This window comes from Eulemur rufifrons, chromosome 12 (assembly GCF_041146395.1).
Source record: "Eulemur rufifrons isolate Redbay chromosome 12, OSU_ERuf_1, whole genome shotgun sequence".
Classification (NCBI taxonomy): Eukaryota; Metazoa; Chordata; class Mammalia; order Primates; family Lemuridae; genus Eulemur; species Eulemur rufifrons.
The window spans coordinates 23,030,174-23,043,052 of NC_090994.1; the positions used below are offsets into that span (position 1 = coordinate 23,030,174).

At 34.8% G+C, this 12,879-nt stretch overlaps 1 protein-coding gene and 1 non-coding gene across 4 annotated transcripts in view; one reads left to right on the forward strand and one right to left on the reverse strand.

The window, feature by feature from the left end:
- Positions 1-12,879, forward strand: part of ADAM9 (ADAM metallopeptidase domain 9) — a 95,971-nt gene that overhangs the window by 20,132 nt on the left and 62,960 nt on the right. For all 3 annotated transcript variants that reach the window (XR_011235242.1, XR_011235243.1, XM_069485280.1), the window contains exons 6-11: positions 699-894; positions 2,145-2,210; positions 3,976-4,047; positions 5,152-5,321; positions 7,459-7,540; positions 8,042-8,175. Coding sequence is in view for 1 of the 3 variants with exons in the window: in XM_069485280.1 (XP_069341381.1) it covers positions 699-894; positions 2,145-2,210; positions 3,976-4,047; positions 5,152-5,321; positions 7,459-7,540; positions 8,042-8,175 (720 nt within the window). In the remaining 2 variants the exon portion in view is untranslated. The remainder of the gene's footprint in view (positions 1-698; positions 895-2,144; positions 2,211-3,975; positions 4,048-5,151; positions 5,322-7,458; positions 7,541-8,041; positions 8,176-12,879) is intronic.
- On the reverse strand, positions 1,888-1,955 carry LOC138393851 (small nucleolar RNA SNORD38). Its single transcript, XR_011235258.1, has one exon. It is a non-coding gene; the product is annotated as a small nucleolar RNA SNORD38 (small nucleolar RNA).

Consider the following 12,879-nt stretch of genomic DNA (forward strand, 5'->3'; position numbering starts at 1 on the left):
CTGTGAAAAAGGGCTCATTATCTATATTAGGTGGGCAAACTGAGGATCAGAGAAAATGTGTCATCGTGCATCAAATGAAGTTATAATGGTGTTAAAATTACATTTATTGAGGGCTCGGCAATTATGGCACTGTGCTGGTTGGTTAATTGCATGATTTGCATGATTGAACTAATAAATATTACTTTTAATTCTCAAACCAACTACATAAGATGGGTATTATTATCTTCATTTAAGTAATAACACTTATTGAATAGTTACTCTGTGCCAGGCAATGTTCTAAGTATTTTGTGCTTAGTAAATAATTTAGTTTTCAGTAAAATCCTATGCAGAATGTAAACTATGGTGGAAGTTAAATAACTTTCTAAGAGTCCTGCAGCAAGTAGAAAACATTTGAGACTCAAACTCTGGTCCTCTGGCTCCCAGTTCTCTCAGCCACTACCTTATAGTGCCTTCCATTTTACAGTGATCACTCAGAGAGTTTGAGTGACTCACAGGTACTGATGCTGGTAAGTAGCAGTTTTGAGCTTTAAATTTAGGTCCACGTTGTTCCCCTGACTCTAAATCCTCTGTGTTTTCCTCTATACTGTGCTACCTTTCTTACACACGTTAAGAACGAGGATGTGAATTTAGGTTTTCTAATTCTTTTTCCTGTGTATTTTTTTTCCTTTAAAAATGTATATGTGTGATGCAACGTTTAGAGGATTGCTGCATTTAGAGAATGCAAGTTATGGAATTGAACCCCTGCAAAACAGCTCTCATTTTGAGCATATCATTTATCGAATGGATGATGTCCACAAAGAGCCTCTGAAATGTGCAGTTTCCAACAAGGATATAGAGAAAGAAACCACAAAGGATGAAGAGAAAGAGCCTCCCAGTATGACTCAGCTACTTCGAGTAAGGAAATAATATAATTCGTCATAGCTCAGACTAACTTTAGAAAAATCATTTATTTATTCATTTAACCAATAGTTATTAGTGCTTTTATTTTTATTTATTTATTTTTTTACCAAGTACATTCTGGACATTATGATAGATACTAGGAGATAAAAAGATGAGCAATACAGAGTTTCTGCCTCCAGGTCGAGTACAGTTTAGATTCTGTGGGTTTGGAAACTAGGGCTTTAATCTTGAACAGTAATAATATTTAGCATTGCTACATAATAGTCCATCACGTTATCTTTCAGAGAGCCATAGAGTTTTTATTTTAGATACCTCTTACTCAAACTGGAATGGTGATTCTTGAGCTCTAGATTGGAGAAATTGAGAGAGAGATTTGGCTTTAGGACTTTAATTACTTTAGGTGTCTTCCAAGGATACACATATCCCTGTTTCGCAATTTCTTTAGGGCCCTGATTTACTCTTGACATGAATCTCTTAGGTTGAAATTGATCTAGATCAACTTCAGCTGCAGAGACTATACCTTTCTACATATAAGATGATGTTACTCTGTTGGAAGAGGCATATTTTTAAATAGCTCATACTAATTTATGGCATTGTTTTCATTCCCTCTCCTACCATCTTCGCTTTTGACTCTTAGATTGTTCTTTTTAACTACAAACATTGGAAAACATTTAAATTTCTGCTTATTCTACTTTGCATAAATTTCTGTAACATGACCAAACTAGTCATTTTTTTAAAGTGGCAACCTTGTCCCAACTTCTGCTCTGGGATTTTAGTGGATATTCTTTCTTTGTCTGTGAACATAGAGTAAGGGGTTTCCCATTAAGATGTGTATGTGTGTGTGTGTGTAGTTTTGATTTTAGAAAGTCAGTGATTCTGCTTTGTAAACTTTACTAACCCATTTTATCTTTAACTAGAATTTTGCTTAGATCAACGAAGATAGTAGAGAACACTTTTAAAAAATTTTTTTAATTTTAAAAACTTTTTTCTCCTTTGATATAGTTTATGATCGCGTAAAGTTAGTAGCATAGTTGACAAAGTTTTCATCACTGAGAAGTAGATAATACTTTTAAAAAAACATGTTTTTGACTTTATTGATCTAGGAGATGTTAAGTAAAATAATTTTATGATGTTCTTAACAGACATGAAATAAGTGACTAGAGATTAGGGTGTGATCATTACATATGAGAAATGTATAGCCTTGTAACTTTTTTTTGCCTTTATGATGTTTGTGTTTTTGACAGAGAAGAAGAGCTGTCCTGCCACAAACCCGATATGTGGAGCTGTTCATTGTTGTAGACAAGGAAAGGGTAGGATTGGTGACAGTTTTTCTTCTTTTTCATGAAAGGCAGATGAGAAGTGAGCATCCCATGAAGGAAATATAAATATAATATGTTTGTGTTGGTTTTTCTTGAATGATAATTTAAAAACTCAAATGCCATAATATACCAACAGAATACCACCAGAAGCTGAATGTAGCAAAAACTTTATTGTTTATTGATGATTTTTTTTCTTATTCTTCTGGTGATTTGCTTATGCTGAATTTCTTAAGATTCTTTAGTCAGAATCTTAAGAACTTTTCAGATTACTTTGATGGGCTGTGGCTTTCACAGCCCACTATAAAAAGGTATTGCTTTTTATAAAATTGCTTTGTTTTCTAGAATTTCAGCTAATCTATATTTCAAGAGTGAGAAAACTTCCAGGTCCTGGCATGCTTTAGAAGGGAATAGTATTAATTTCAGTGTACAGGATAACATGAGGGTGTTTTCCTTATTTATATATAGTTAAGAAATTGAGCTAAGTACTTTACTTGACTAGGAGAAGTAATATGTGTATTTCAGGATTTACAGGATTATCAATTTTAGATATAGTGGCTGTATAATTTAAGATGTGGATTATTTGAAATGTTTTGTTTGACTTTTACGTCTAACTTTGTGTGAAAGTTATTTGTAGAAACTTAATATGATTGGTAGTTCCTTTCTTGTTAGCTGCGGAGACAGTTTTGAAGATTTTTATGGTTTTAAAAAAGTCTGATATTGTATGTAGGTTGGAAAAGAAAACAATCCATTAGTATTAAGAGAGTGACTCAGATTTGTTCAATATAGGTTTATTATTCTCAAGTGGTAGAAGGAAAAAACAGAGAATAAGAGCAAGTGTAAGCTCTGCCCCAAATAATGGGTAAAAAGTTCCTGTAGCGTGTTTTGGACAAGTCACAAAAAGAGATTTAAAATGTGTTTCTTTATTGCTCTCTATGGATTGATTTGTTATATACAGGTAGAAAATGGTTCAAATAAAAATGATTGCATTTCAGTCAAGCCCTATCAAACGTATTAAATTTTTTTTTCTTGTTCAGGAGAATCAAGATGCCTAACTGATAAAGTCTGTTATAGTCTGATATTAATACCTTTGTCACAGAGCAAAATCATAAATTCTTTTTAAAATTTTCTTTTGGTTAGTAAGGTAATTGTATAAAGTAATGTTAAAATAGACATTTGGATTTAGCCAAAGTAAAGAATCAATCATATCAATTATTTGGCTTAAACTTTCATATATTAATATCTCTATTTCTATTTATATATAATTTTCAACTAGTGATTATTGGTTAATCTCTCATTGTTACTATAGTCAAGGGTTTAGAAATGGTTTATTGGCAATGTCATTGGCCTAAGAGATGAAAGGGTCAGGAAATTCTTTATATTGTCTTTTACTCCTTTATGCATTTTGATCGTTTTAAACTCTGCTTTGTAAAATACTTGAAAATATTTTTGCATTAAAATGAATGGAAAGAAAATTAAGAAGAAAACTCATTTTAAAGTTATGTTAATTTGAAGAAAACAAAGATGTCAGTACTTTTTTCATTATTAATTTCACACTTTTACCCCTTCTTCTTTAATTCTAGTTATTACTAAAATGTATCCTTTGAATGTATTAATTCGAAATGTTGGTAAACGTTTAAATGCCTCAATTTTTAGTTCAGAGGAAATTTTAGATTCTTATCTTCATTGTAATTAACAACAGACATTTTTATTCTTAAGTTACTTTGATGGTAATGATTTTCCTTCTTTGCTTTTCCAGTATGACATGATGGGAAGAAATCAGACAGCTGTGAGAGAAGAGATGATTCGTCTGGCAAACTACTTGGATAGTGTGAGTTGTATTTTCTGTCAACTGGGATTATTCTGTCATATTCTTTGACAGTCTCAGAACAGAGTTTAAAAATTGTCTCATTTTGATCTTTGATTATCATAGGGCCTAACTGACTCAGTATTTCAGAGGTCTGCTTTCTAGTTTATTTTGTAACTTTTTTCAATGTTTAAAAGAAAAATACAAGTGTAGAAAGACTTTGAGAAGGGCAAGAGATTTCATATTAGCATCTGCTTTATTTTCAGAGTAGCCAGGTTAAGATGCTTTCGTGTTTATGAAAAGATCTTTAAATTTTTATTGAGAGATTCTTATTTTCAATAAGGCTGCCTTCTACCCTGAAACTCTGACATCACAATATTAATTTTGTGTGTATGTGTGTCTGTGTGAGAGAGAGATAGGGTTGAGATTTTGGAGTTCATCCATTAGGAGATATTAAAGAATTAGATACATGTTGTTATAAGATAATTTTATCTATAAGGCATTCCCCTGATATGAACTTTAACCATAATAATAATGATGATGGTGATGATGATAGCATTCAGTGGAGTGTTTACAGTGTGTGGCAACCAAGCTAAGTGCTTTACATTTATTGGTCCATTTGCTCTTCACAGTATTTCTATGAAATAGGCATGAGTTCCACAATCCTTTATCTGAAACCTCTGAGGTACCTGTGATTAGAATTTTAGATAAGAGTGTAGAAAGACAGTATGGTTTACTTTGTATTGCATAACACCTCCAGCAGGATCTTGGGGTAGTACCTTGTGACCAAACTCATTGATATTTCTGCAGTGAAATGTCTGAATATTTACACAAAGTGTAAATATGGACCATAAATGGGCTTGCATTACTTTAGGACAAGCTTCGGAATCAATTTTGCCAAAAACTTTTAATTTCAGAGTTTGTCAGATTTTAGAATGGAAGATAAAAAAAATTTGAATCCCTGTTACTATTCTTGAGACTCTTGAGAGGTTAAAGGAAAGATTTTTTCATTTTGGAGGAGACAATCCTGTTTTTAATTTAAGTAGCTATGTTATTTCATGTGGTTAAAAGAATTTTCTCATTTTCTTTAATATAGTTTACATATTTTTATTTCGCTTTTCTTCCCAGATGTATATTATGTTAAATATTCGAATTGTGCTAGTTGGACTGGAGATTTGGACAAATGGAAACCTGATTAGCATAGTTGGCGGTGCTGGTGACGTGTTGGGGAACTTTGTGCAGTGGCGGGAAAAGTTTCTTATAACACGTCGGAGACACGACAGTGCACAGCTAGTTCTGTAAGTGATTTTCTTTTAAAGTACTAATAATGAAATGGTCATAATAATAATTTTTACTTATTTTTTTGCATTAGAATTATATTCTCTTAAGGTTTTGGAATATTCATTTAAATGAGGAAACTTGGTTTGATGTGACATTATGATAATGATGCCTTTTCTGTGTTGGATTCCCTGTCACCTTTATCCTGTGTCCTCCTCCTCCTTTCTTGGGTTTACTTCCTTATTTTTGTATAGCATGTTTTCTAGTTGCTTTTTGTGAAAAGATATATGGAAAGAAAAAAATTTTGACCTCTTACATGTCTGAAAATAAGTTTTCACAGCCTCAGAACAGAATTTATTTAATAAAAATTATCTCAATTTGAGCTCTGATTAGGCTAGGGCCTAAGTAACTCCCAGTTTTTCAGAGGTGTGCTTTCTAGTTTGTTTGTGACTTTTTTGATTATTTGGCTGGGTGTAAAATTCTAGGCATGAAATCTTTTTCCTTCACAATTTTGAAGGCATTGCTCTGTTCTCTTTTGACTTCCAGTATTACTATTGAGAAGCCTGAAACCATTCTGATTCCTGATCTTTGGTATGTGGCCTGTATATTTTCCCCATCACTGGAGACTTGCAGGATCTTCTCTTGGTTCCCAGGCTTCTGACTTTTCCTGATGATATGTTTTGGTGTAGGTCTTTCAGCATTTGTACTATGTGTTCAATGGGTCATTTCAATCTGAAAACTGATGTCTTTCGGTTTTAGGAATTTTTCTTGAATTATTTTACAGTTTTTAGTTATCTGTTTTATTTTTATACTTCATTTCTTCTGGGATTCTTTTTACTCAGATATTGGGTTTCTTGTCCTGGTCCTCTTAATTTGTTTTCTCTTTTTTTTCTTGTTTGTTTTCTCTTGTTAATGTGGGTTGATTTTAAAGCAATTTACTGAAAATGACTAAATAGGCTTTTATGGCCCCATAATCACAAAGTCCTCATCCTGGCCTTTTTATTAATTTTTAGTACAATTGCACATGCAAATATCCTTATACCAGTGAGAATGCCATCTAGTTCACAAAACACCAAGGAACAGGCATTGAGCATACTCAATATGCCTTGCCCAACCACACCTAATACCAAAACTATCTTTTCTTCCTCTGTTTATATGGTCTCCTTCTGTCATGTTAGAGGCATTCCCCAGATGTGTGATCCTTTTTAGTTTATAGTTAAGAATGGGGGACTAAAAATCCTTTTGGAAGCTTTTGGTACATTAGTGGATCTTGGAGATTGTGGGGTTCACTATAGGGTGATCTGGCTGGAATGTTGCCTTGGCAATCCCCTCATGTCAGCACCTCTAGTCGTCTTCTCCTTGCTGGTCAGATGGCCCAGAGAAGGATTATTCATTCATTTAAAAGATATTTATTGGGTGTATTCCCTAGTCACTGGGATGTAACAGTGAACAAAACTGACAAAAATCCCTGCTCTCATGGAGTCCATATTCTGGTGGAGGATATTGGCCATAAATAAGATAAATAAGTATATACAGTATGTTAAGTAATGATAAGTAGGAGGAAGAATAAAACTGAGAGGGTAGACATAAAAGTATTGGAGGAAGGAAGTTGAAATTAGAGGCAACATAGGCAGGGAAAGCCTGGCCAGGGAGATGACTTTTGAGCAAAGACCTGAGGGAGGTTAGCAAATGAGTTAGGGGTGTATATTAGAGAAGAGCGTTCCAGGCAGAGGGAGTAGGTCCTGAGGTTGGGCATGACTGAGGAGGAACACGGAGACCACTGTGGTTCTTTTGTTCACTTTGCTCACTGCCTTGCAACCTCCCATGTAAATCTGTTCACTGAGTTTGTTATCTGTCTCTCCTTACTAAAATTTGTTGAATAAATAAATGTAATGCATTTTAGGAAGGGTTTCATCTAGAAGATAAAAAAATAATCTTGAATTTGTATTTAAAAGGTATCTTCATTTTTTTGAAAAAAATTAATAAAAAGGATTTAAGGCATAACTATATTCTGATTTTAAAATGTTATTTATCTTTGTCATTTTTCTCCCAGTTTTTGTAGGTTCTCCCAATCCAGTTAAGATTACCCATAGAAATAGGAGTAATGTGTTCCATTTTTCCTCAAGTACATTTTATAACTTTTACGTTTTCATTTAGAAAGAAAGGTTTTGGTGGGACTGCAGGAATGGCATTTGTGGGAACAGTGTGTTCAAGGAGCCACGCAGGCGGGATTAATGTGGTATGTTGTTCTTGATGTTCAATTTTGGATATTTGCATTAGGATACTGTCAAGCATTTTTTGACTCTCTACTTCCTCCCCTTGGTCCTTAAAACAATATTTTGAGTGTTACGAGGAGCAAAGTAGAAGTGGCAGATGTATTCTTTCCCTAGAGACTGGATCAAGTTTTCTTCTATTTATCATATGTTTGTTAGCTCTTTACTTTTTGTAGATGAGGAAACAGAGGCTCTGTTTGAGAGAATTAAGTTAGAACCATTTGTTAGTTCTTAAAGTAATTGATCTGTTGCTTAAAGGATCCATCTCCATCATCAGTGTGTGATTCATGCCAGTTTCTTACTAGACTGAAATGTATAATATGAAGACTGTTGTTAGATGCTTGATTTATAGTATAGGCTGTCAACATTGTAGTGAATAAATTTCCTTTTATGAAAAAATAATCCGAGAAGCAAAATATTTCCTTTTTGTTCAGAAACCTAATTACTACCTTCCTGTGTTTGGACAGTTTGGGCAAATCACTGTGGAGATATTTGCATCCATTGTTGCCCATGAGTTGGGTCATAATCTTGGAATGAATCATGATGATGGAAGAGATTGTTTCTGTGAAGCAAAGAGCTGCATCATGAATTCAGGAGCATCGTGAGTAACTGAGTTCTTTCTTCTTATTCTTCTTAATATGGTATTGTAGATCAGTCTTACTTAACTCTAAGGGATACTCATATCTATGATGAAAAAAACAGGAAACATTATTCCTGTTTCCCCGAAATTAATTACATGATACACCAATGAGAAGTCTATTTTTTAATTATTTATCATTATTCTTTTTTTGAGACAAGATCTCGCTCTGTTATTGCCTGGGCTAGAGTGCCATGGTATCAGCCTAGCTCACAGCAACCTCAGACTCCTTGGCTCAAGCAATCCTCTTGCCTTGGCCTCCCGAGTAGCTGGGACTATAGGCGAGCACCACCACACCCGGCTGATTTTTTCTATTTTTAGTAGTTCCTGGATAATTATTTCTATTTTTAGTAGAGACGGGGTCTCGCTCTTGTTCAGGCTGGTCTTGAACTCCTGAGCTCAAACGATCCACCTGCCTCGGCCTCCCAGAGTGCTAGGATTACAGGTGTGAGCCACCGCGCCCAGCCTGTTTTTTAATTAAATAAATAATTTCGGAGAGCTTTAAGAAGAAAACATTTATGTAGGCACAGGTATGTAACTACATTCTTCTGTAAAATGACTGATAGACTGAAATAATAGAAGAACATGGAAAAATTTATGTCTGAATTACAAATTAGGAAGGAGTTTCTGCTGTATTTATTGCAGATTGGATTAAATTCAAGGACTATATGAAAAATTTCTTTACACCTTTTTTGAGAAAGTGCTTTATTGTAACTGTAAGTAGAACAAGAAATCTTGACATACTTCTATTACAAACCACTGTTTTGTAAGGATAAAGGTGGGAGGCAGGACAGAGAGGAGGAGAAAGAATAGCTAACATTTATTAAGCTCTTTTTATGTATAGGCACAATTGTAGGCACTTAAAAGGTATCCACTCACTTATTGCTCTACAGTGTGACGAGGTACGTACTTTGTTACCTCCATTTATGGATGAAGAAACTGAGGTCACACATCCAGATGCCCTACTGGGACGAAGTCAGGAAATCTGGATCCAGAGCGTATGATCTGATCTTGGAGCCCCTTCTTTTGCCAGAGTTCAAAAATAATTATAATAGAGGGTCCAAGGGTAGTTGGGCTTCTTTCTGATGCAGATTTATCGTAAAGCAACAAGATTCCTTCCTAATTTAGTAGGCAGTAGTCCTAAACAGAGAGCTGGATATAGTTACAGTGCATACATGGAGCAGAAGCTGAGCCTGAGAGAAGATCAGGTATGAGAGATGGTTCTCTTTAGCAAACACAGATGAAGACTTCACATGGGGAATATACGTGGCCTCCAGTCTTCATGCCCCATCGCACCTCCCCCAGGCTCCGGAAGCACTGACAGGTCTGTTAGCCGGACCTTCAGCTGCTGGTCTGAGAGTATAGATCTAATCCCACGTGTACAGGGAAGCACTCAAGCAGAATTTACAGTCTTTGAGAAAATCCTGGCCTCAAAAATAGATATGGAAGAATTAAAATGGTGCTTATGAAAAGCCATCCCTCATAAAAAATAATTACATACATAAGAAAAGTCATATATTTGTTAAATATTTTCTGTAGGAGAGGGAAGTAAATTTAGTATTTGCTTTGGTTGGCAGTGAAGCTGAGGAAGACATGAATTTGGGGAACCAAGAAATGAATAATGAACAAGGAAACAAGACAAGATTGAAATGAAAAAAGCATTCAGAGTTAAGGAAGAAGTGCCATGAAACAATGCTGTGGTGAAATTTAACATGATATAAGAAACAATGAAGAGTGGACCCATATTTTATTCATTTGCTTGTCAAATATTTATTGAATATTAACTATGTGCCAGACTTTGTTTTCGGCACTTGAATACCTCAGCAAATTAGAGAAGGACTTGCCCCTCAAGGAGTTTACTTTTTAGTGGGGGAAGACAACCTGTAAACATAATAAATAAATCAATGATATAGAATGCTAGAAGGTAATAAGTGATATTGGGAAATAAAATAGAGCAGAATGTGGCAGATTGGGAGGCCCTTGGGTGGCGTGGTGGTGGTGGTGGTGACACAGAAAAGAGCAGGCCTCCTTTTCTTACCACAATGGGTTGAAACCAGATATTAATGACAAAAATCCTTGGCAGGGTGCAGTGGCTCATGTCTGTAATCCTAGCACTCTGAGAGGCTGAGGCAAGAGGATCGCTTGAGGTCAGGAGTTCAAGACCAGCCTGAGCAAGATTGAGACCCGGTCTCTAGTAAAAATAGAAAAATTAGCTGAGCGTGGTGGCGAGTACCTCTAGTCTCAGCTACGGGAGGCTGAGGCAGGAGGATCGCTTGAGCCCAGGAGTTTGAGGTTGCTGTGAGCTGGGCTGATGCCACAGCACTCCAGCCTGGGCAACAGAATGAGACTTTGTCTCAAAACAAAACAAAACAAAACCCCTAAATGAGTTGGTAATTTAAAAACACTCCCCTACATAAACTTTGTGTCCAAGAGACCTAAAGTATAATTACAATGTTTTGAAGAGAATGGTATTATGAATATTATATTTAAAACTTAGTGTATATTGAAACTGTCAGTCTACTGATGTGTTTATTACGCATGTGAGTTAATACTATACTTTTCCAAAACATGGTAATGCCTAGTACTGATAGCCTTCTATAGGGGTCTTCTTTTTCAGTATTTTTTTCACATTATCACAAAATTATTCTTTCAAATTGATTTTAAATTCATTTTTCACATTATCACAAAATTATTCTTTCAAATTGATTTTAAATTCATGTTCCAAAAGGAAAGTATTATAGAAATACCTGGAACTTGATTGGACATTACCTTACATTTATGAATTAATCTGATGAAGACAGTTACATTTCCAATATTTAGTCTTCTCATAAAACAACACTGCCTTTACTGTTTATTACTGCCTTCAGTAAACTTCATGTGTCTTTTCTAAACAAGCCCCGCATATTTTCTGTATTGATCTCAAGTATAAGGTATCTACCATTTTCCCCTGGAGAAGAGCCAAGAAGAATTTTTTGCGGGCTGACTTGGATGTATAAACTTCCTAGGGATACAGTTGATGTAGAGGGAGGGAACTGGTACTGGCTTTTGGAGAGTTACTGTAGTTGTAGGAGGGACTGACCTACAGAAATTGAGGTGCAGGCATGCTGCCAACGTGAGGTGATCAATGATGTTAAGCACCCTTTCATATACCTGGTGGTCCTCTGTATGTCTTTGGAGAAATGTCTGTTTAAAACTTGGCCCATTTTTAAACTGGGTTATTATTTTTTTAATTATATTAATAGGAGTTTCTTATATATTTTATTAATAGACATTAACCCATTATCAGATATATGATCTGCAGATATTTTCTCCTATTTTGTAGTTGCCTTTTTACACTATTGATTATTCCCTTTTCTGTGCAGGTGCTTTTTAGCTTGTCCACATGTTTATTTTTGCCTTTGTTGCTTATGCTTGTGATGTCAGTCATATTCATGAAATTATTGCCAAGATCAATGTCATGGAGATTTTCTTCTAGGAGTTTTATAGTTTTATGCCTTATGTTTAAGTCTTTTAATGTATTTTGAGTTAGTTTTTGTATATTGTGTGAGATCAGTGTCCAGTTTTATTTTTTTTTTGCTTGTGGATATGCAATTTTCCCAGCACCGTTTGTTGACAAGACTGTCCTTGCCTCATTGTGTATTTTTGGCTCCCTTGTTAAAATATATGCATGGGTTCACTTTTGGGTTCTCTATTCTGTTTCATTGGTCTATATGTCAGTTTTTATGGTAGTACCATATTGCTTTAATTACTGTAGTTTTGAAATCAGGAAATGTTATGCTTCCAAATTTGTTCTTTCTTGAGATCGTTTTGGCTACTTGGACTCTTTTGTGGTGTCATATGAATTTTAGAATTGTTTTTCTATTTTTGTTAAAAATGCCATTTGAATTTTGATAGGGATTATATTGAATCTGTAGATCACTTTGGGTAATGTGGACATTTTATCAATATTAAGTCTTGCAGTCCATGATCACAGGATGTCTTTCCATTTATTTGTATCATTTTTGATTCCTTTTAGCAATGTTTTTTAGTTTTAGTGTACAAGTATTTCATCTCATTGGTTAAGTTTATTTTAAGTATTTTATTGTTTTTGATACTATTGTAAATGGCATTGTTTTCTTAATTTCCTTTTTGTGTATTTAATTGTTAATGTATAGAAAGGAACTGATTTTTGTGTGTCAGTTTTGTATCCTGCAATTGAACTTATAGGTTTTTTGGTGGCATTTAGGTATATATATAAAAATATAATCATGTTATCTGTAAACAGGGATGGTTTTACTTCTTCCTTCCAGTTTGGATAAGTTTCTCTCTTTTTCTTGTCTGTTTGCTCTGGCTAGGACTTCCAGTCCAATGTTGAATAGAAGTGGCTGAAGTGTAGGCATCCTTGTCTTGTTCCTGATGTTAATGGAAAAGCTTTCAAGTTTTTACTGTTTTTTTTTTTTTTTTTGAGACAGAGTGTCACTTTGTTGCCCTGGCTAGAGTGAGTGCCGTGGCCTAGCTCAGAGCAACCTCAAACTCCTGAGCTTAAGCAATCCTACTGCCTCAGCCTCCCGAGTAGCTGGGACTACAGGCATGTGCCACCATGCCAGGCTAATTTTTTTTCTATATATGTTTTAGTTGGCCAGATAATTTCTTTCTATTTTTAGTAGAGACGGGGGTCTCGCTCTTGCT